Raw genomic sequence first — 25,015 nt, 5'->3', positions numbered from 1 at the left:
AACCCCCAGAGTGTATTTTCCTTTTATTATGTATTTGTAGTATTGTTGACATGTTTGTAATGGCCGAAGGCCATATACAAATGAAACTATTCATGCAAACTTGTTTCAGCTTAAAAATATATAGTTGCAAAGAAAAACCTGAGCATCATGCAAGGAAGCTCTATCAAAGGTCAAGATGCCTCACGAGATACAAATGCGGATGATGGTATAAGTGGAGGGATTTTTTAGCCCCCCATGACTTCCAGCGCCCTCCCATGCCCACCATGTTCTTTGGATTACATACAATAACGACTCACGGTTTCCACTCTGCACCTCTGACATCTCCTTTCTTTCAACCACCACTCCCCCTGCTGGAAGAAGCCCTTTAAATTCTAACCATGCCTGAAATGTTCATGTCATAATAAATTATGCAAATATGTCTGATGTACATAATTCTAAATTATTAGACGTTTGGGTCTTGCTTGCCACCGAGGAAGCGTATACATTAGAGGCATTAATCACTTAAATTGATGTTGCTTAAAAGTAGCTTGGCAATGCAAAAGGGCCCCTACCTGGGCATACGATCAAAGCTGAAAAGGTGTTAAAGCTTATTTTAAAAGCACCAGAGTGGTATAAACGGACGACAATACAACCAACGATTTACAAATGCAATGCTACAGATAGTACAAGCAATGAAATTATATGGCAGGCATATGCAATCCTTCTATGAGGGACAATAAATACATGATAATAAAACATATACATTTCAGCAACTATACAGCAGAGAACACTTACACCACAAAAAAAAAACAATTTAACTCTAGTATATACTCCAGCTACATTCCGCTCATGAAGCACAGCGAATCCACAGTGGAAGAATATTCTTTTAAGATCTTGCTTTTAGGCAAAGAAAGTGAATGTACATTCCTTGATGAGAATTAAATCTTTGGAGACCAGAAATACTTGCAGCAACCAAAACTCACCCAAACAGTTTGAGCTATTGGCAAATGAAATGAGGATGAAACACTAGCAAAAGAAAGAAAAAAGTCAGAACACGTTTCATGACCTCCTAAGCTTCACTGGAAGTATTCAGTCATTTACCCAGCCATAGCAAGACACAGTCCTCCAGATGAAATGTATTCACATTTCATTTGAGAGCAACTGCACAGTTATAGAGTCATTGCTCCAGCAATTCCAGGTATCCATTCTTTAATCATGATGCTGTCTCTCAACACCTTCATACGCCTGGTAAAAACTCTTCAAAAATCTACAAATGGAGGTTTGTCAACATGACACTTTATGTGACATTTATAATATACCTGCAAGATGACAGTCAATATGGAAGTATTTCTTCACACAACATATAGTTAAATTGTGGAACTCCCTGCCCCAGGATGTGCTGATGGCTACCAACTTGGAAGGCTTTAAGAGAAGAGTGGACATGTTCATGGAGGAGAGGGATATTCTTGGCTACTAGTCAAAATGGATACTAGTCATGATGCATACCTATTCTCTCCAGTATCAGAGGAGCATGCCTATTATATTAGGTGCTTCGGAACACAGGCAGGACAATGCTGCTGCAGTTGTCTTGTTTGTGGGCTTCCTAGAGGCACCTGCTTGGCCACTGTGTGAACAGACTGCTGGACTTGATGGACCTTGGTCTGATCCAGCAAGGCCTTCCTTATGTTCTTATGATGGTTGAGAGAGGGCCCCTTGGAAAATTGCAGTGCACCTCTGCATACTCAGTGTACTAACAATCTTTGCTGTATACCATGGTCCTTTTCAATAGCAGCATTTAAAAGACTGTATTGATGGGCAACTCCTTTTTTTGGACATTTATTTATATAAGAGACAATTAACTTGAGTATTTACAGATGTTTCTTGTGTGGAAAGTATTTTCTAGGGGAGGAGACAAATAATCTGTCCCTTTCTTAACAGTGCAGGAGCCCCGTGGCGCAGAGTGGTAAGCTGCAGTACTGCAGTCCAAGCTCTGCTCATGACCTGAGTTCGATCCCAACAGAAGTTGGTTTCAAGTAGCCGGATCAAGGTTGACTCAGCCTTCCATCCTTCCGAGGTCGGTAAAATGAGTACCCAGCTTGCTGGGGGTAAAGTGTAGAAGACTGGGGAAGGCAATGACAAACTACCTCGTAAACACGATCTGCCTAGTAAAAGTCGGGATGTGACGTCACCCCATGGGTCAGGAATGACCGGGTGCTTGCACAGGGGACTACCTTTACCTTCTCAACAGTGCTACCAATCATGGAAAGTTTCTTAATTCCTCTAGATCTCAGTGAAAACCATTGACGACGAAATCTGTACGACCTTACCTCTTCCTCTATACCACCTTGCCCTACCTTCTGTTTCTTAGTCATTCTTCAGTATGTATCCCCAACTTCAGTGCCCAGAATACACCGATGCAAATTAAACACATTTGCAGGTTTTCTTTAGACTGACACTGGGGTTTCCAAAGAATCTGAAATCAGTGGCCAGGAAACCATGGGGAATGGATGAAGGCTGGAGTTAGGATAGTGGCACAGAATGGTAAGGGAACAGGAGCTACAGAAGAAAATGAGAGGGGTGGGGGTAAATTGTGGCAGTACCTGTGATGGTACATCTACCTAAGGGGGTCCTAGCTGTATAACCTTTCAATCGGTCCATACCAACAACAACTGACATTTTTCTTTGTAGATATAAAGACAGCCACAGGCTGACAAATGATTGCACCGTTTATGACCGTTGTGCACCCCATACAATAATTTATGCTTCTGCTGTATTAAAAAGTTAACTCTGGAAAGTTATTACAAAACGGGGGGGAGGCATGAAAACAGATTAAAATGCAATGACACAAAAATATTATTTGGCCTTCTGTGGCCCCAATGAGGCAATGCAATTCTTAAGCATAATATATGTACCGGTTGTAGAAAGGAAATTAAAATGAGAGGAGAAGGAATAATCCAAGCCACCCCTTGCAATGCAAGCTGAGAGGTGCATCCTGTAGTGCGAGGGCATGCGAAGAGGTAATTTAAAAGGAATACAGCAAAGGAGAAAGCCACAAATCTTCACAGATCCTTTAATGAGATACAAAACCCAGAACTGCCTCCTGTGACTGTAGAAATTATCCTCTGGCTGATTGTCTACTCATACAGTATAGGGTGATGGGATTTATTTGTTATAAAATATGTCTGAAGTTCTCCCAAACCTGTCAGTCATGTGAAAACTAAATGCAACTTGCATGAAGTTCCATCAATCATCTTTATTACAGTCATTGAGCAGCATTACAAACAATAATAAAAATCGGTCCAATTGCACAAAATTTAGCTTATGGGAATAAATTTAAAACGTGACCTTTTAAAACCCATTTAGGACCATTTAAAATCTGCCGCAACTATGGTTTTCCGGATCCTACTTATCAAAACACAAAATCTGGCAACTTGGCGCAAAGTCTGAGAGTTCGTATCTGATAGCAAATAGTCCAATTTGATTTTATCAGTTTCACCAGAAATCCTAACTAAGAGAGGATTAATAATTTTTAGTCTAGCCGCCTTATAGTAAGGACATCTCAACAGCATATGTTCTGTTGTTTCTACCTAATGTAACAGCTGTATGAAGTTCTGCTTAAGGATGCTGCAGCCACGTTGGTCTCATTGGCGAGACCAAATGAAGCAAGCATGGTATCTTTTAAAAATGCAGATCATTCGCTGTTTATGATTTTGACACTGAAAGGTAAGTATGTGGCAATAATGGAAAATCTGATCCACCAGTATGGACTGATTATTGCTGCCATAAGACAGGCAGATCAGAGGCTGCCAATTTCACGACTTCCAAATGGGGGAAATGGCAGAGGATTCCATGATGGAGTGCCTCTTTGCCAGATGAACCTTCTGCTCTTTTTTCACGATTTGTTTGCAGGCTTGGTAGGGACCAGAAAGGATAGCTGAGAGCTTAAAGTTAAATTAGCTTAACAAGTAATGGAGCTGGCAAGATTTTTTATTATCTGCTGATGGTACCAAAATCTGGATCCCCCCCTTCCCCAGAAACGAACTCCCCCAGTTTGGAAAATGAGCCATTATAAGCTGAGCCCAAGGCTTTCTGAAATTTGGTCCCAGGTTGTAATGGCCTGCACTGGTGCCAGCACACTCCACCACGACACTGTCTCCCATTTGGCAAAATTTCCTGTGACAAACAGCAAGCAGCAGCAGAGAAAGCTAATATGGAGGGACTTCAGCAGTGGTGAGGCCTCATCTGTAAGGCTTGAATATTTCTGAGCATGCTAAGAAGTGTTTACTGCTGCTGGGAATCCTGAGAATCGAGCCTGTAAACATTGAGACCTCTATCTATTAAGCAGAGAAGCATTAGGGTCTGGTTTGTTTGGCTGCAATGGATACTCCGGAGCATGCTGAGAAGAATCCAAGAAGATCCAGGCCTTGAACTTTAGTTTTCTGCTGCTGCTGACCCCTTCACCAGTCACTCCCCTGCCAGGAATTAGGGTTGCCATTTCCAGGTTGGAAAATTCCTAAAGATCTGGGGGTGGAGCCTGGGGAGAACATGGTTTGTGGAGGGGAGGGACCTCAGTGGGTCTTAATATCATAGAGTCCACTAGGGTTGCCAACCTCCAGTTACTAGCTGAAGATCTCCTGCTATTACAACTGATCTCCAGTTGATAGAGATCAGTTCACCTGGAGAAAATGGCTGCTTTGGTAATTGGACTCTATGGAATTGAATCCCCTCCCCTCCCCAAACCCTCCCCTCCTCAGGCTCTGCCCCAAAAATCTCCAGTTATTTCCCAACCCAGAGCTGCCAACCCTAGAGTCCACCCTTCAATACATAGATTTTCTCCAGGGAAACTAGCTCTGTAATCTGGAGATCAGGTGTAATTCTGGGAGATCTCCAGGCAATCCTACCAGGAATAGTTGTTAAAAAGTGGATGGCCGGGGGTGGGGTGTTGGGAGCAAGATTGTTCTTTTTTAGCTTTGTTGGTAGTAGCTCTTAACAATCTCAAGGAGTCTAAAATGAACTAAATACGGTGAAAGCTAGACCATAGAGTTGGAAGGGACCACCAGGGTCATCTAGTCCAACCCCCTGCACAATGCAGGAAATTCACAACTACCTTCCCCCACACACACACCACTTACCCCCTACTCCATGCCCAGAAGATGGCCAAGGTGCCCTCCCTCTCATCATCTGCTTAAGGTCACAGAATCAGCATTGCTGACAAATGGCCATCTGACCTCTTCTTAAAAACCTCCAGGGAAGGAGAGCTTACCACCTCCCGAGGAAGCATGTTCCACTGAGGAGCCACTCTAACTGTTCAAAAATTCTTCCTAATATCTAGATGGAAACTCTTTTGATATAATTTCAACCCGTTGGTTCTGGTCTGACCTTTTGGGGCAACAGAATGACTATTAACTTAGAAAGGTTTTTTCTTTGTGAAAACAAAGGAACAATTACACACTGTGTTGCAAACATCCTAGCTGGCTGCCTGACAGCTGCTTAAGAAGTGGCACGCACCTGACATCAAGGATGCATTTTAATCGTAGCAACAGGGACATAAAATGGAGATCTGTCTCTTATAGTATAATGATGATCCTCCCCTTCATGGAGCACCGTTTCTTGGTGATTCTGTTGCTGTATTCAATTAGATGAGTTAAGAACTCAGATGGCCAATCGACAAGACTGCTTTGTTCCCGACACATTATTTTAAGTTTGTTGTTATCAACGTTGCCTCAGCCATGGACCTCCCCATGCCAGACAGCTCTTACAATCACTAGCTTTAATAACGTTCTACCAGATGGCTGCCCAGCCTTTGCTAGAAAGATGGTGAGCCAAGAAAAAAAAAAGGCATAACATCGCATCTGGGGATGCCAGTTCATCTGTTCCTTTTCCCTCCTTGTTATTAATCTGCCTGTTTTGCTCTCTTCTTGGTTGTGCGTGATATTTTTTCTCCACTACTCTTCTCCTTCCCAGTGGCTACCTCAGTGATCCAGGTTACTGCATTCTCTTACTTGACTCATACTCATATAACTCGTTTCAATTTCTTTCTGTTTATCTGCTATCATTGCCCATTTGCTTCTCCATATGCTTGGAATAGTCTCCCTCCTCCCCAGAACCATTGTGCTTTCATAGAATCACAGAGTTGGAAGGGACCACCAGGGTCATCCAGTCCAACCCTCTGCACAATGCAGGAAACCCACAACTACCTCTCCCACACACCCCAGCAACCCCTACTTGCTCAGAAGATGGCCAAGATGCCCTCCCTCTCATGAGCTGCCTAAGGTCATAGAATCAGGATTGCTGACCAATGGCCATCTAGCCTCTGCTTAAAAACCTCCAGGGAAGGAGCACTTACCACCTCCTGAGGAAGCCTGTTCCACTGAGGAATCGCTTTAACTGTTAGAAAATTCTTCCTAATGTCTAAACGCAAACTCTTTTAATTTAATTTCAGCCAGTTGGTTCTGGTCCGACCTGCTGGGCAACAGAAAACAACTCGGCACCATCCTCTATATGACAGCCCTTCAAGTACCTGAAGATGGTTATCATATCACCTCTCAGTCTTCTCCTATTCAGGCTTAACATACCCTTTCTCTTTTTGCTCCTTTCAAAGCCACTTCTCTCCCTTTTTTTAAAAAAAATCATCATTTGATGAAAGAAAAATACTACCAATACTCTCTTATCAGATTTGCAATAACTTGATTTTCAAGGGGGATGCATTCATTCCTTTTCCTTCCCCGTTCCTTTTCCTTGTGTGTAAATATCAAAGACAATCCCAGCCCAAAAGGACTCACAATCTAAGCAGATGTGGCAACGAGAAACGGAGATATCAAAAAGTTTGGTGAAAACGTGCAGTTGTACAGAAAATCAAATCAAATTAATTACAATCCAGTTAGGCTGAATCAGTGAAGACTCAGGGTCTTTGTGTTGAAAGTATGTCCTTAACTGTATTCAGACTGCTCTTTCTAAAGGTAAAGCTTGCCATCAAGTTGCAACGAACTGAGAACAGCCTCATGAAGTTCCACCTCACGGGGTTTTCAAAGCAAGAGATGACCAGAGGTGGTTTGCCATTGCCTTCCTCTGCATAGCAAGACCCCTTTTTTATAACAATTATGCTGCGTTTAATGCACAGCTAAGAAGCAAGGGCATAGGGCTAGGGTTGCCAACCTCCAGGTACTAGCTCTCCTGCTATTACAACTGATCTCCAGCTGATAGAGATCAGTTCACCTGGAGAAAATGGCTGCTTTGGCACTTGGACTCTATGGCACTGAAGTCCCTCCCCTCCCCAAACCCCACCCGCCTCAGGCTCCGCCCCAAAAATCTCCAGGTATTCCCCAACCTGGAGCTGGCAATCCTACATAGGGCAGACCTTCTGTGGTGCACAGAACCTGCTCTTCTTTTAACATGGTGCTAGTTGTAAAGCACAGAAACAACAGGGCCTCCAAAGGAAGAGAAAGTAACAGAAGAGTAAACAAAAACATAGATCAGCTAACGGGGCATAGCTGAAATGAGGAAAGATAGGCTTGGTGGGGGGTTTTCTGCTTGAAAAAAAAGGTAAATTTTGCTAGGAGGAGAATATATATCCAACCAAAGTAAAAATAATAATAATCACAATGCCAAAGGGGAGAACGCTTTGTTGTTTGCTGCTAATAACCATAAAAATCCAGTGCACTCCTGTGGAAATACATTATGCACAGACACCCTATTAGAAAGGAATACACCCTGGGGTTATCTGTAATATGGTATTTCATGTGCAATATTCTTATGAAAGAAGTATACCATGGTGGGATGAAAAAAACTGTATAACATATGCACAAGTATTGCACAATAACTTGAACAGAACAACAAGCCGCCCAATTCCAATTATTCTAACATGTGTACTGAAATTTTTACATTGCTTATATATTTTACACTTCTTTGCCTGAGGAAAAACTTTTTAAAATTCGGCAACAGATTTGCATTGGACAACAACTCCACTAAGCCAAACTAGAAGTGACAGCTTATTCTTATCTACCATGGGGACACCGCCACCATTTCAAAGCCTAACACGGGTGGTTTAAAAATGCTGCAAGAAGCCAATCCTAATTAGGACTGCAGTGCAATGGGACGAAGCACACTTCTGCCCCCAACCCCACCCCGGTGCCTTTTCAAGTGCTGAAATGGCCGCAAGGGGCACATTCTTTGAACAACTGAAACGGCTAATGGCAAGGAAATGGAAAACTGAGCAATTCCTGCCCTCTGTGACACCACCAAAGGAAGTGGGAACCCACAAGGACTTGCACGAGGCATCTCATTTTCCCCTCTCCTACAATTTCCTCTTTCCCTTTTCTGAAAGCACCATACTCTTCTGCTTCCTTCTCTCCTCCCAGGCCTGGACCCAAGGTGCCCTTCCTCAAAGGCCAAAATAGGGCTGGAAAGGGCTCTGTGCCCTCCCCCTTGCTTTTACTGACAGAACCAAGCCTTGGAACTCTGTGGTTGCCTAGCTACAGCCACTGAGGGAATCCATTGCTTAAAGCTACAAGGGATCCTTTTTCATTTTTGGTTTTTATTTAAACCTTCCAATGTTTTTTTTTATTTTAGATTTTACTTTTTTCTGTAAACCTGGGCCCTTTTTCAGGTTTGTAGAAATATCTATCTTGCCTGTTCACAGCTCCATTCAATGGATTTAATTATTATCAGATTTGGCTGACTTCAATCAAGTCAACCTCCAAGTGGGACCTGGAGATCTCCCAGAATTGCAATTGAACTCTAGACAACAGAGATTTGTCCCCCTGGAGAAAATGGCTGCTTTGGAGGGTGGACTCTATGGCATTATACTCTGCTGAGACCTCTTTCCTCCTCAGATTTCACCACAAAGTCTCCAGGAATATTCCAACCTGGAGGGGGCAACCCTAGCCAGGCCTGGCCCCAATGAATCTTCCCTCAAAAGCCAACATAGGCCTGGAAAGGGCCCTGCCTCTCCCCATGTCTGTTACTCACAGAAACTGAAGCCTGGAGCAACGTGGTTGCCTAGCAACAGCCACTGAGGTGCTCCATTTATAGTTTTTTGTTTTTTTAAAAAAAACTCCATTGTATTTTTTTTTAGATTTCACATTTTTCTGCAAACCTAGAGCCCTTTTCAGGTTTGTAGAAAGATCTGTCTTGCCCGTTCACAGCTCCAGTCACCAGACTTAAGTACCCAAAGATTTGGCTGACCACTATTAGAATAAAAGATTATGAAGCGAAGTTTAAAATATACATAAGCCACTTTTTTACCCCATGCAAAATATATTTCCTGAGCACATGGCACAGCAGGGCTGACAGTAAGAATTTTTTTTCTTTTTTCATTTGGCTGTAACACTTTGGTTTCTTGATTTTTGGAAGAATATAAAGATGCATTTTGTAATAATCACCAGGCTAGCTCTAACTATGCAAAATAACACGAGAGGCTATTCAGTAAAATTTATCTGCAAAAATACAAGTAATAAATAGGTATGCTACAGCTGACCCACAATTTACTTTCCTTTTCTACATCTTATCACTAGTGGCAGGTCCATAATTCTCTTGGCTCCAACGTAGTTAAACATTATTGCAGAGTGGCTTAAAAAAGCACACCTTATATTTTGATGCAACAGGACGCATCACAAACAACTCTGCTTTTGAGAGCTGCACATCTAGTGCGGTTTTTTTTTTAAATATTTCTCTTTGCCACTGGTTCTCCGATTATTTTCCAAAGAAAACAACTCAATCAGAAGCTATTCAAAAGCATACAAATGGTATTGTTTGTGTGTCACTCAATAATCAGTTAAAATGGAGCAGTGCATTTGTCACCGTCCACATGGTACTGCTATACTTATCCTTTGCTACAAAAGCCAGAAGGAAGATGTTGAGCTGAGAAATTCATATTAGCGCTTCTAAAGAGGAAGGTATGATGTTAACATCTCTAATCCCTTTAAGTCTATCACATTCATCAAAGTCCATTAATTGTGCGAGACGTTTACTGAGGACAGTGAGATGTTAGGTACTGTTAAAAGGACAGATTTACACCATCACTCTGCTCCAGCTGGCTTGCACCTCCCAAAAGAAGCCAAAGATTCTTGCTCTTCAGCACACTTTTGCACACCAGTATCCATGTACCACCCAACATGACTTGAAATCTGAATACTCAGTTAATTAGGGCTTCTAATTGTTATGATGCTTACAGGAACCATGTTAAGCATTGCAAGTAGCAATTATGAATTTTCAGTTTCTGGGGAAAACAAAAGTTAAAACAGTCACTGACAACTCGATAAAAGACACCGTTGCCTCATTGATATTACAATTTACTGTCAACCTCAAAAATTCGATAAAAAGATTCTTTGTTCCTTTTTGCTGGCTGTCCCAAGTAAATTACCTGCTTTTCATAACAGAACTCTAGCTAGGGGTGCTTTATTTGCATCAGTAGCTTGGTGTTAGCAATCATGTGTATTATTCATTTGTTTATTTTACTGCCTGCATTTTTGTTTCCTATTTGGGGGGCTCTAGAAACATGCCACACATTCTTTTTATGACACAAGATAAATAAACAAGTGGATGTTAGCTATTGCTAAAAGACAGATTTTATACAGCTGCAAATTCTTAAGGAAACTTTTCACAGATTACCACTTAGTGCTGAGGAATAGGTTTAAGAAAGCCAAAAAGAAAGTATTTCTTAAAAAAAAAAAAAAAAGCCATTGTCGGCTTATGGAATTCATTACTAGAACAAGCAGTGATAGGCTACTTGCTTAGGTGGCTCCAAAATAATTAGATCAATTCAAAGCTGTTTGCCTGATTGGTTGAAATAAAAATTGTGTGTTCAAAGGCAATGTACCTCGGGGAGCCAGATGCTGGGGAAGAACAAGAGAGAACGGCTGTTTACCTGTGAGCCACTCTTGAAAATAGAATGCTGGGCTAGATAGTCTGATACCGGCATGATATTTTCAAGAGTGGTTAAGAGCAATGGTTGGAGTCTGATCTGGAGAACCGGGTTTGATTCCCCACTCCTCCACATGAGCGGCAGAGGCAAATCTGGTGAACTGGATTTGTTTCCCCACCCCTACACATGAAGCCAGCTGGGTGACCCTGGGCAAGTTATAGCTCTGTTAGAGCTCTCTCAGCCCCACCTACCTCACAGGGTGTCTGTTGTGGGGAGGGGAAAGGAAGGTGATTGTAAGCCGGTTTGAGTCTCCCTTAAGGGTAGAGAAAGTTGGCATATAAAAACCAACTCTTCTTCTTCTGATACAGCACAGTTGTTGCTTGGTGTGCTTGGGATCAACCATATTGGAAGATTCACTTGACTAAGGCTACATGGAGATCACAGAATCATAGTGTTAGAAGGGGGCCATACAGGTAAGGTTGCCAGCCTCCAGGTACTAGCTGGAGATCTCCTGCTATTACATCTGATCTCCAGTCAATAGAGATCAGTTCACCTGGAGAAAATGGCCGCTTTGGCAATTGGACTCTATGGCATTGAAGTCCCTCCCCTCCACAAACCCCGCCTTCCGCAGGCTCCGCCCCAAAAACCTCCACCAGTGGCAAAAAGGGACCTGGCAACCCTACATATAGGCCATCTAGTCCAACCCCCTGCTTAAGGCAGGATCAGCCTAAAGCAGGGGTCACCAACATGTGGTCTGTGGGTACCATGGCACTCGCCAACACCTTTTTTGGGCACCTGCAAGGCTTCTGAATGGTTACTGGAGATTTGATTGGCTGTGCAGATTTTTAAAAATGTTGCTTTGGCAGCAGCTGCCACCACAGCATAAGTCAGTGTGTGATTGAAGTAAAGCCATGGCAATCATTTTGTGGCTGGCTCTGCCTCCTGCGACAGCCATTTTCACTCACCATGATGTGTCCTACAGGCTCAGAAAGTTTGGGACCCCTGGCCTAAAGCATCCCTGACAAATGTTTGTCCAGCCACTGCTTGAAGACTGTCAGTGAGTGGAAGCTCACCACCTCCCTAGGTAGCTGATTCCACTGCTGAACTACTTTTACTATAAAAAACAAATTCCCCTAACATCCAGCTGGTACCTTTCCACTTGTAATTTAAACTCATTATTGCGAGTCCTATCCTCTGCTGCCAACAGGAACAGCTCCCTGCCCTCCGCCAAGTGACAGCCTTTCAAATACTTAAACAGAGCAATTATGTCCCCCCTCAACCTTGTCTTTGCCAGACTGAACATTCCCAAGTCCCTCAGCCTTTCCTTGTAAGGCTTGGGCTCCAGGCCCCTAATTATCATCATTGCTCTCTCCTCCTAGCTTCCTCTGCCATTTGAAAAAGGAAGTTGTCGGCCAGGCTGGTCATAAAGTTGTGTGACTCTGGACATTTGGCAGAGTTTGTCTCCCAGCTCACATCAGGGAAGTTGAAGTCACCCATAATTATAATGTCATGTGGCTTAGATCTACTGTCAAGCTGCTCAAGGAGGGCATTCTCACCTCCTCACCCTGGTCAGGCAACCTGTAGTAGACTCCAGCCACAATGCTGTTTGTCCTCACCTACATACTTTCCACTGGGCTGTCACCTGCCTCCTCCAGTATGTTCTGACAAACACACCCTTTCCCTCAGACAGATCCACTCCACCTCCTCTTAGATGTTCAGCCTGAACACAACTTTGCGTGGCTTGTGAACGTTACATGTGCCAAATCAGATTATGTGCTGTGAGTCTCAGACTGGATCTGCCCTTAGATTTAAGTCTTCTTTAGATTTGGTGCAGAGCCTGGCAGCTGCGACAGTCTCACAAAACATTCTGTGCAAGAAACCTTTTATTCGAAGTACAAACTTCCAATCTTCATAGACACACCAAGAGTAAATGCTAAGGTATATATGGAACATAGGTAGTTAACTATTTCAGACAGAGCATAATGTAGCCAACAATTTACCTAGCAAAGGGCCACAGGTATCATCACTGATCTAAACGGCCAAGCTCCTAATTCAACTTATTTTTTAAAAGTCCAACCTGTGATATACATATGAACAATTCATGTTCACTTTTATCATGCTATGGGGACAAATGGGTATTTATAATTGGCTGCCATAGATTGGGACACACCAGACAAACTCTGTTTTTTGTTAGGTTGTGTAGGCAGGCACCAAAATGAGTGTGTGTGTGTGTATGTGTGTGTGTGTGGTGTAGCTCCCATTGAGCCACCATGTGAGGCACAAATTGTGCAAGCCTGATTGGTACCGAAAACATAAAAAGGTTTTGCTTTTAACAAAGAAACTGTGGAAACCATGTTTATAGTTTGTAATTAAACGGTTCTTACCATCTGGAAGCTCCGGGTAGAATGAAACTCACACTGCATCATATCGAAGAAGATAGGAATAGTAGCTTTTCTAAGTTCGGTTTCAGGGATCAGTGTCATTTCTAACATGGGCCCCACCATCTCAGGAATGAATTTGATCTTATGTTGGCCTGCAAGGACAAAAGAGTACATCTGAATTCATGCGAAAGTGGCTTAAATTAGAGCCAGGGTTCACCAGTTTTGAGCGCATGCATTGGTTTTGAATGCCCCGGGGGAAAATAACAGAGTTAGAGGGCGTCTAAGCATGTGGCCAAATTGAGACATCAGAACAGACATTTGCTCATGATGGGCATGATCTTGTCAAATTGCCTTTCCTTTTATTTCAAGCTCATCTGACCAAAGATCTTGAGCGCAACATAATTAAGATAAAAACAAAATTTACAACATTAGAGAATGTTAAAATATTGTAGACAATATGACTTATTGCTATGCTTTTATGCTCCCTTCCTACTCCTCTTGTACTCAGAAAACATTTGAAGACTTCTTGGTTTCAGGAACTGTCAGTTAAACTCCAATTCGCTGTGATGTCCAAAGTAGAGTTTTGTTAGAATCTCGGCTTATGGGTGAGAGACAAAACAGGAGGGGAAAAAGAATTAGTGCAGGCACCAACATTTAGGTGTCATGATAGGGTTGCCAACCTCCAGGTAGTGGCTGGAGATCTCCTGCTATTACATTGATCTCCAGGCAACAGAGATCAGTTTCCCTGAAGAAAATGGCTGCTTTGGCAATTGAACTCCATGGCACTGAAGTCCCTCCCCTCTTCAAACCCTGCCCTCCTCAGACTCCACCCCCAAATCTCCTGGTATTTCCAATGCGGAGTTGGCAACCCTATGATAAACTGGAATTTGATTGAAGGCTTCTGACATCAAGAAAACTTTAATCATGCTCTGTATTCAAGAAGAGGTGGTAGGGAGCACACAAGCTTGGCATCAGACTGAGATTGTGCCAGTCATGAATAAAGTACTGTTTGTGAAGCCTGAATGCAGAGAAGGGAATGATGGTAAGGTACTTTGGATACCCACTTGGAAGAAAGGCAGGATATAAAACAAAGCAAAATAAAATAAATTCTCTAACTCAGTCATTCTCACTGCACAGCTCACAGAGAGTCAAATTCATATTTACCATCAACCAAAAGAGCCACATGACCCCATGTGTACCACCCCTTCAACAGACACAGACAATAATATAAGATATAACTATTAATATTGCCTACACAACCACAGCTTTTTAATTACCGGAGTATCTCTAAGCATACAGGGATGTCTTTCTCCCCTGCTGTCTAACCTAAGGCAGCCCTTGTGGCTCTGGAGTGAGGAGAAGGACTTCCCTCCTGCCTTCTCACTCTCTCATCAACATGAAGCACAGTACCACAGGTGAGAGAATGAGGCTGCTAACAGCTGTGTGAGTGCTGGGATGAGAGTGTGGAGGCTGCAGAGAAGGGGGTGTTGGGGAGTAGTGGGGAAATGGAGGGAATATGACATTATACTGGAACTTCCAGTGAATACCGAAAAGTGACATCATTTTGCCGACGCCACCCTCCAGGATTTAGACAAAACTCTATGGTAAAACCATAGCATTTCGCCCAAATTGAAAAATATCACAATGGCAATGAGATGACCCTTCGAGGCATAGTCACATGAACTGATGTTGCACCACTCCTTTTCCAGCCATTTTCCCCTTGCCACCCCACTGAGTGGTGGCAGTCAGTGAAGAGAGAGGCCAGGAGATCTCCTATTGAAGAGGACAGGCCATTTATTTGCATCTCCGGCACAAGGCCCACAGTTTGGGGAGGCTTGCCTGTCTTCAAAAGCTTGTCTGCCAGTTGTTTCAAGGAGTGAACCACCTGCCAACCACAAGCTCTACTGGGCAACGGCATTGCCCATTTTCCTGGAACATGGGGCATGCGCCACAATGGGAAACATTCCTCAGAAGAGCCGCAGGTGGCCTGTCAAAGAGCCAAGTGTGACTCCCAAGCCATTGAGCATCATTGCTCTAAGAAAGTAAAATTTGTAGCAGGCTTACAAATCTTCCTATGCTTGTTTTTCCCTCACATCTTTGCTCCCTTCTCCCAACCAATGAATCTTAGAATGAAGATAACAGTCTATTTTCTTTACTGTATTCAACCGAAGTCTTCACTGCTTGTACGCTTACCTTCCTAAGGGTTTAAGTTACTAGTGTCCAAAGAGAAACAATGATCAGATTATTTAGGCTGAGCTAAGATTTGTTTTAACAGAGAAACAGAGTTCACAAGACTTTTTCAAATAGGATAATATGTTTAAATGCACAACCAAAGAATCTTACAACATTTAAATCACATGATACAGATGAGAAATGTATGCTGGACAACTACTGTGACTGTTAACAAAATGTTCTTTGCATTTTTCTAGCACAATCTCATTACGTTTTTGTCATTACGATAGCCTCAAGTTACGAAGCTGCATCTTAGCCAGGGCTACAGTAAATATCACTTAAGATATTTCATTCTCAAGTTTATTAATTACACACATGCAAAACAACAACAACAAAAACCTGTATAACTTTCCATCCACAGAAAGTAAAGTTCCAAGCACACAATTATTTACCCGCCTGACCCTAGGAGATCCAACACAGTGCTGCTAATATGGTAAACAGGTACCCAGATCATTTGGGACAGCTTTGTGGCCTCTGCCCCAACTGCCAGAGAAGAGTCATCCTATGTATTCATCCAAGTCCCTTTCTCCATACTTGTTAATTACTGATAAGGGAGAGGTCCAGAAGCAAGTATGTATGCACGGAAGGTTCAAATGGTCATAATACTAGGCCCTTGTCTCCCTGGGTCACACCCTGATCTGAGCAAAGCTACAGTGGGAGAAGTCTTTTTATGGCCAGCTTCTTCATTTGATATTGTCAGTTATTTCAGGAGCAAGGGATGGACTATAAAGGGGCACAGCTCAGCCGCTGTACCAGTGGTGATTCTGCTGGCTGGCTCCAGACTGCATTCAGGCTGGTCATACACGGTAGAAATGTAGATGTAATGAGCTTGTTTGAATGGAGCCAACCCATCAGCGGAATAGTCAGAGACCATATGAGCCAACATACTATGACAGAGTGTGTGCAGGGGACATCTACAGCTTGGCTCGGTTCCTTGAACAATCTGCTCTACAAATGCTTTGAGTTTTCTGCAATAAATTTACTCTTCATTCGTGGTACTAGGCAGCTTCAGTGCTTCTGATCTGTAAAATAAGTAAATGTTTTCTAGATACTTGCAGTGTGTTCCTAAGGGGCGTTATTTCACTCTAAGGCCATTCATTTCAATGGGCTTAGATTGGAGTAACTCTCCTTAGGAATGCACTGTGAACTCCTTAATCATGCAACTGTGATCTGAGGCTTGGGCCATTTCTTGAGCCAACATGTAGAATACTGTATTTTTCGCTCCATAAGACACACTTTTTTCCTCCTCAAAAGTGAGGGGAAATGTCTGTGCGTCTTATGGAGTGAATGTGCATCTTATGGACCCTAGCCCGGTCCATCTGGGACTCCCAGAGCCAGACGGAGGGACCCCTCCCCTCTTGCCAGCAGGCTGAGCGCGCCGGAATGACATGAGCCAGCTTTCCCCGCCCCGACGGCCAGCTGGGAGGCTGGCGGGGCGCACAGAGCTGGCTGGGCGCGCTGGAATGACACGAGCCGGCCCCGACGGCCAGCTGGGAGGCGGGGGTGCGCACAGAGCTGGGTGCGTCGGGAGGGTGCGAGCCGGCGTTCCCCGCCCCGATGACCAGCTGGGAGGCAGGCGGGCCCACACAGAGCCCGCTGGGCACATCGGGACGGCGCGAGCCGGCGTTCCCCGATCCGACGGCCAGCTGGGGGGGGCGTCTTATTGTCAGGTGCGTCTTATGGAGCGAAAAATATGGTAGATATTCCCTGCTTTCTCATTCTGGAACCATTACAGTCTAATTTGTGACAGGATCTTTCAAGACTGATAGAATATAATTTAAAGTGTTGGCAACTCTGACTGCCAACATAGATGCCCATCAATTGTCACTATGCCTTACAGAACCTAGACACTGGGCATAATTGTCATAGCACTGGGAGCCAGCATGGTGTAGTGGTTAAGAGCGACAGACTCTAATCTGGAGAACTGGGTTTGATTCCCCACTCCTCCACATGAAGCCTGCTGGGTGACCTTTGGTTAGTCACAGTTCTCTCAGAACTCTCTCAGTCTCTCCTACCTCACAAGGTGTCTGTTGTGGGAAGGGGAAGGGAAGGTGATTGTAAGCTGCTTTGAGACTCCTTAAAAGGTAGAGAAAATTGGCATATAAGAACCAACTTTCTTTCTTTCTTTCTTTCTTTCTTTCTTTCTTTCTTTCTTTCTTTCTTTCTTTCTTTCTTTCTTTCTTTCTTTCTTTCTTTCTTTCTCTCTCTCTCTCTCTCTCTCTCTCTCTCTCTCTCTCTTTCTCTCTCTCTAACGAAAAAACAGGAAGGAACCCCTTCAAACAAAAACATAAAAGAAAGTACAAAATACAGAAGGGTGTAACATATAGGTGGGAAGAAATGCGCAATAAACCACCTTGAGCCGACTGATTTAAAGTAATAAATACATTCAAATAATACATACAGTAGAATACTCTGGTTTCTCTTCAGCTCGTACAAATCTTACATACAATAGAAGATACTAACATAAATTTTCACTACTTTCACCGTCCGAAAATAGTATAAGGTACATAAAAGCATACAAAGATGAACAAATAACAATTGAAAAAGTAATTCAATACAATTCTCCCAGAATTCCAAAGGTCAAAATGCTATGATTGTATGCTAAGAACTCTGTATACATACTGATTTCTTTTGAAATATTGGAAGTTACATCTTTGTTTATGGACCACAAATATTCTAGCATTATTGGATGGGTTGATTGTGAACATCTCTGCAAGAAACGGGTGAGATATGAATTACATTCATGCACTTTGATTGTATACTGTCACAAGGGATTTATACCACGTGGTTTACATATTGAGAAGCCACCTGGTATGTTCACTGGGGATGAAGAATTCAAGATCGTGGATTTCTGTTCTGAATAAGCACTCTGCGGACTTTATGTTGTTTTTGATTGAGAGGACCAATAAGGAAATCTCTCATACGGACATGCAAATTAAGAACGTTTGATGGTTTCAAGGGTACTTTTGATAGTAGTGAGCTTTTGGAGGATAAATGAATTCGCTTCCTAAAGAACAGAAGAGTGTTAAGATTATAAAAAATTAAACTAGATGGAGCTGATTATCAGGGTGATATAATATATCCGTGGTTTTCACTAAAGACTCGCAAGGTTTCTTTCTCTGAGCCATTAACTATGCCTAATGATAGAAATGATTATGAGGATACCTCCACATATTCTTAGGCAGCCCCTCTTTTTACCATGTTAGCATCACTGTGTTGGATCCCTTAGAATCAGGCATGTAAACATCAGTTACCAACCCATAATATGTGGCATTGCACATATCTCTGCTAGTTTACATTTTACCATGTACATGTTACTAGCATAGTTAATGTGTTTTGGATGATAGGCTAGTGTATATTCTAATATGATCAGTCTCACAGATTACCAGATCAAAAGATATATAGCACCAACAATATTCGTATATTAAATGAGTGATAGAGAATTTAAACTAACTAGCTACAATAGGTCCCAACAAGTGAGCAAATTATTTTCAGTTTGCTGTCTTGCCTTGGAAACATTAACAGGAATATGAAAACACAGGGGTTCTGCAGCACCCAAGAAATACGTTATGAATGTAAGCATTGCTCTTGACTAAATATTGACGGATCATTTATTTAGAAAGTCATCCTAAATGCACTGCCTGTATTGAGTTAAACACAAGCTGCCTGTAACCAAGGGTACAAGGGGTTCACATTAGGGCTGTTGAAAAAAAAATTCGGTAAAATTCGTATTCGGCAAAATTCGGCCTGTTTTTATTCGGGAAATGCCGAAGTCCGAACTCCCCCCACTTCAGGTCCGTGCAATTCGGCATGAGATCCGGAGTTCGGGGAAAAGTTCGGCCGAATAAAGCCATTAAAAACACAATCGGGCCTTTCCGCGGCTACAGAGGGGGGCATTTTGGGGGGTAGAGGTCCGAAATGAAAGGGGTCCCCCCTCCTTAATGTGCATTTCTGACAATGGGGGTTTGCAATTAGCAAAGCTTGCCGCCCACTCCCGAAGCTCCCAGCCCCGACAAACAGCTGAGCTGTGGGGAGCAAGGGCGGGGCAGGTGCGAAGAAGTTTGCAAACCATGCAAAGCAACAGGTTTGCAACCATGCAAACCATTCAAATCATGCAAAGCAACAGGTTTGCAACCATGCAAAGCAACACATGACGCCTGGGAGTTTGCAAACCATGGTAAGGGACAGAGGCATGCTAAAGGAGCAGGAGGGGGTGAAATTTCCCCTTTTGCATCAGACTCGGGACCAGGCAAATGCATTCTTTAAGTCACAATTTGAAAACCAGTTTTGAGCATGCATCAAAATAGACCTAACTGATCTTATGAATGAGGGAAAACCTGAGGACACACAACTGAAGCCCCCCCCCTCAAACCAGGGAGAGAGAGACTCGAGGGGGCACACACACTCCAGGCAGAACGGGCGAAAGCCCCCTTTGGCTTCCCGCCCACCCACAGAAAATGCTCCCTCCCCACACACACACAGACTCTGCTTCCCCCCCCCCACACACACACACAGGAGAAAAATTATAGAGAAAAGCCCCCAAAGGGGTCTTACTGTGAATGTCTTCTGTTCCATATTCTTCGCACCTGCCCCGCCCTTGCTCCCCGCAGCTCAGCTGTTTGTCGGGGCTGGGAGCTTTGGGCGTGGGCGGCAAGCTCTGCTAATTGCAAACCCCCATTGTCACAGATGCACATTAAGGAGGGGGGACCCCTTTCGGGGCCCATATCTCATCCCCCCCTGATCCAATCTTCACAAAACTTGTGGGTTCTTTCAAGAAGGGTCCTCTGAAGCTATGCTGAAAGTTTGGGGGCTCTACCCCCAAAAATGCACCCCCTGCAACCACGGAATGGTGCGAATGTGTGCTGTAAATGGAATAAAAATGCATATTAAGGGGAGGACCCTTTCCGGGGCCCATATTTCGCCCCCCCGATCCAATCTTTACAAAATGTGGGGGTTCTTGCAAGAAGGGTCCTCTGAAGCTATGCTGAAAGTTTGGGGGCTCTACCCCCCAAAATGCGCCCCTGCAGCCATGGAATGGCTTGAATGTGCAAACGCACCCCCCCAAGGGGGATCTATCTCACACACAAACAGATACTCTCTCTTTCTCTCCCAAGCCGCGCAGCAGCTGGGCTCATGCACTCAATTGCGACTGATTGGCCAGAAGAAGACCCAGCTTGGCCACCGATTGGCCGCGGGAGAATGCTGCTTACTAACTGACAGTTATGCTGCTGCGCCGAACCCCGAATTTGCTGAATTTATTTACCAAAAACCCCGAACTCGCTGAATTCGGCTCCCCGTTTTCCCGCCTTTTTTGAGTTCGGTTCCATCCAAACTGAAAACCGCCAAATCAGGGGAAATTCGGCTGTTTTTCGGTTCAGGACGAACCGAATTGACAGCCCTAGTTCACATACCATTTAACAGCACAGAACATCTACATAAAATGCAATGAAATCCATATTTTAATCAGAAATGCTACCATTGAATGATCATCACTCTATACTTTTGAATATAAGCTGCTTTAGCATATTCAGTATACAAAGCAATGCTTTTAAAAACAGAAAACTTCTATAAATATTTCAATTTTATTATTATTAGCATTCAGCATTTCCACTGATACTTTTCCTGTATTATGCCTGAAAAGTGTCAGAGCCAATCGATCAGAAAACAAATTACAATGACAGCACATTATTTGTCAAAGAGGCCATCTATGTCCTGCTCTATCAGAAAAATCCAAGTTTAGTGATGGGATTGTAAAAGAGACAGAAGACAGAGAGGTTTTGAAGTAAATCTGTTAAAGCAGTATGCTACCATAATGACAACTTTTGATTCTTTTCTAATCTTTCTATGATCTGCCCAGGTCCACAGTTCCAAAGCTGCTTCCCAATTCACTTCAATGGAGAGCACAGGCAAACGGTGTTGTCCCCTCCACTGAAATGAATGGTGAGGGCAAGAAAGCACGTACAGAAGAAACTGGTGTTTCAGGAAGGGGCAATGGGAGAAATGTCTTTTGAATGAGAAATGCAAATGAGAATCTCTCGGCTTGACAATAACCATGAGGTCCGTGAAAGTTCCCTGTTCTCTTTGTACATCAATGGGAGCCAGCGTGGTGTAGTGGTTAAGAGCGGTGGTTTGGAGCGGTGGACTCTCATCTGGAGAACCAGGTTTGATTCTCCACTCCTCCACATGAGCGGCAGACGCTGATATGGTGAACTGGATTTGTCTCCCCACTCCTACACATGAAGCCTGCTGGGTAACCTTGGGCTAGTCATAGCTCTCTCAGCCCTACCCACCTCACAGGCTGTCTGTTGTGGGGAGGGGAAGGTTAGGTTTGTAAGCCGGTTTGATTCTTCCTTAAGTGGTAGAGAAAGTCAGCATATAAAAACTAGCTCCTCCTCTTCTTTTTCTTTTCTATCCATGGCAGAATTAGAACCTTTTATGTGCATTAAACAAAGGAAATGCATCTGTAAGTGATTCAGTCATTGTTGCCATTTGTGGAGTGTGCCCTACTTACAGTAGTCCTTCCTTGCTGGTCTTAATCAACAGAAATTTTAAATCGATGACGAAAGTAGAGCCTTCCTCTGAGTATAATACAATAGAAACCGTGTTTCATGGGGAGGAGAGAAAAGAAGCAAAAGCAATTACAAAATATTAAAGTAAGCACCAGCAAATCAACCCTCCTCTGCTGCCTGAAGGCCATTTAGTTCATCAGTTTCAGCTGCAACGTTTAAAGGCAGGTTTCCTCGATATTTACCTCATTCTGCAGCAATGAGGGGTGGTGGTGGAGAGGATTGTTTTTTTAAAAAAACGTATGCAAGAACTGCAGAGACAGCGGCCTCCCTGTTTTGAATGTTAAATACACAGCTCCAGAAATCACTTTTGCGGCATATAGATTCTTAATCTGCTAAAATTCTTAATCTGCTAAGGGATTAGAGTCTCAAGTTCTTCCTCTTGCAGCATTTCCTGAACTCAGTCAATCATGTCCAGGAGAAATAATGGGCATTCTTTACAACACTTCTGGAAATACTGGTATTATAAGTGTAGCTCATTGACAGATAAGGAGGGCATCTCATCTGCAGAGTTTTAGAGTCCACGAATTGCCTGAGTGGTATGGTTGTCACATCGGAATACTTTACAAAGGATCTTGTAGGACCGATCAGGCAATTCAGTTACTTCCTATCCTGGCATTCCCCTAGGGTTGCCAACTGCCAGGTAGTAGCAGGAGATCTCCTGCTAATTCAACTGATCTCCAGCCGATAGAGATCAGTTCACCTGGAGAAATGGCTGCTTTGGCAATGGGACTCTATGACATTGAAGTCCCTCCCCTCCCCAAACCCCGCCCTCCTCAGGCTCCGCCCCAAAAATCTCCCGCCGGTGGCGAAGAGGGACCTGGCAACCCTACATTCCCCACTTCAAAGAAAGAACAAGGCTGACATGGGAAATAAGAATGTCTTCCATCCTACGTGGTTGCTCTAATTCAAATGTTGCAAGAACAGCATGGGAATAAATTATACAGAAATAGCATCCATGCTGCTCAGATAACTCAAGGATAGACCCTAAACAAGAATAAGGGTGGTCGTTGGGGAGCCCAAGACATAAAGACACAGTCCCAAAATCTCTTTGATTATGACACGACACTGATCCTAAAACTGGAATGATCTACATAACTGAGGTCTAACAGCCTGAATCTGCCTGAACTAGTCTGAGGAGGAATTTTCCATTGATTTCTAAAGCAGAGGAGAAGGAGGGTCTTTCCAGACTCTGAACCAGGTCTTGCACCTCAAGGTCTTCTTCCTTGAGAAGTCTGAATTGGCTCACTAGAAACCCATGGCTCCACGGTAAAGCACTCCCTTTTGAATTCCTTGAACCTGTACTTAAGGGACTGGTGTCCTGGGAATCTTCAGACCTGCCTGGAGAGACAAAGCTCAGGTGGAACCTTGAATTATGTGAATTAACTTCTGTTGCCCCTTGGCCCTAATTCTAACTAGCTCTATGGTATCTGAGATATACCCTGATATAATATCCTACTTCCTTCTTTGGGCTGTTCATTGCTCCAGGCCCGTCCCTCAAACTTTGCCTAGCATGCTGTGGACACTTAACATAGCTGGAACAGGATAATATCTTACACATCAATAGTCAGCTAAGTGAATTGTGTGTTGAATCCTAAATGAAACTAGCTTGTGTTCTGGACAGCCTTCTAGTTCATTCTAGCCTTCAAGTTATATATACATAGGGCTGCCAACCTCCAGGTACTAGCTGAAGATCTCCTGTTATTACAACTGATCTCCAGATGATAAAGATCAGTTCACCTGGAGAAAATGGCTGCTTTGGCAATTGGGTTCTATGGCATTGAGGCCCCTCCCCTCCCCAAACCCCGCCCTCCTCAGGCTCCACCCCAAAAACCTCCCACCGGTGGTCGAGAGGGACCTGGCAATGCTACATATACATGAAAAATGATATCTACAGCTGCATTTTAAAGGATCAGTCACAGCCTTCTCACTATGGAAGAGTTTGAAAAGTGGTCCTCAATATCCTCCCAATTAGTTGGTTATTCAGATAGTGTAACAGGTTCAGGAGCTCCTCAGAGCTGATTGCCCCAACTTATTCCAGGCAATAGGCCTTTTCAAACAAGGAGAGAAGCAGCTGAGTGTCTTCAGTAAACTTGATGTCCATAATAACACATCCTTTGGGGATACTGTTATGGAGATGATGAAACATCACTGGTTGTGTAGAACACACAAAATTAGCATAAGCAAAAGCAGCTCCAGAGAATACCTATCAGTAGAGTTGCCAGCCTCCAGGTGGTGGCTGGAGATCTCCCGCTGTTACAACTGATCTCCATCTGATAGAGAATCAGTTCACTTGGAGAAAATGGCTGCTTTGGCAATTGGACTCTATGGCATTGAAGTCCCTCCCCTCTCCAATCCCAACCCTCATCAGACTCCACCCCCAAAATCTCCAGGTATTTCCCAACCCAGACCTGGCAACCCTAACTGTCAGGGACCATAGGCATATCACCAGCCCTCAAAAGCTGCAAGTCAGTAGAATATAATTCCCCCCCCCCCGATCTCTGTATCATCAAATGAGGCCACATACACCACCTCAATGACACAAGCTGCTCAGGCATTAGGTAGTAGAGACTTGCAACACAGTACAGGCATTTCTGACACCAGTTCAACAAAATTACTGAATGAGAAAGAGAACAGGAATATCCAAACACATTTGTGAATAATTTTGAAGCTAAGTAATAGCAGCTTTGTCAAAGAAAACTTGGGAGAAAGTGTTTACTGCATTTTTAATTACAAAATGGGGAGGGTTAGTCAGTGTTCTGCAGTGCTGAAGCTAGGGCACCAAAGCTTTTCAAACTAGTCAAATTAGTAACATCTTAAGAACCTTGAGTAGGTATATGATATACACCATGACGCAACAATATAGCAAAGAAGTCACCAGCATTTAAGACAACAGTTTTAAAAGAATCAAGACAACAGTAAGCTGTGCCTCCTTTTCAGATGTCTAGCACTCAAAACACATCTTAATAAAACAAGTGATTTCACATTCACATTCT

General features: G+C 43.4%; 1 protein-coding gene across 2 annotated transcripts in view; it reads right to left on the bottom strand.

Moving 5' to 3' along the window:
• DOCK1 (dedicator of cytokinesis 1) overlaps nt 1-25,015 on the bottom strand; it is a 530,876-nt gene that overhangs the window by 116,148 nt on the left and 389,713 nt on the right. For both annotated transcript variants that reach the window (XM_056850272.1, XM_056850273.1), the window contains one exon: nt 13,225-13,373. In XM_056850272.1, coding sequence (XP_056706250.1) covers nt 13,225-13,373 — 149 coding nt within the window. The remainder of the gene's footprint in view (nt 1-13,224; nt 13,374-25,015) is intronic.

Source organism: Euleptes europaea, chromosome 5 (assembly GCF_029931775.1).
Source record: "Euleptes europaea isolate rEulEur1 chromosome 5, rEulEur1.hap1, whole genome shotgun sequence".
In the NCBI taxonomy this organism is placed as follows: Eukaryota; Metazoa; Chordata; class Lepidosauria; order Squamata; family Sphaerodactylidae; genus Euleptes; species Euleptes europaea.
This window is presented reverse-complemented; position numbering and strand designations above follow the sequence as displayed.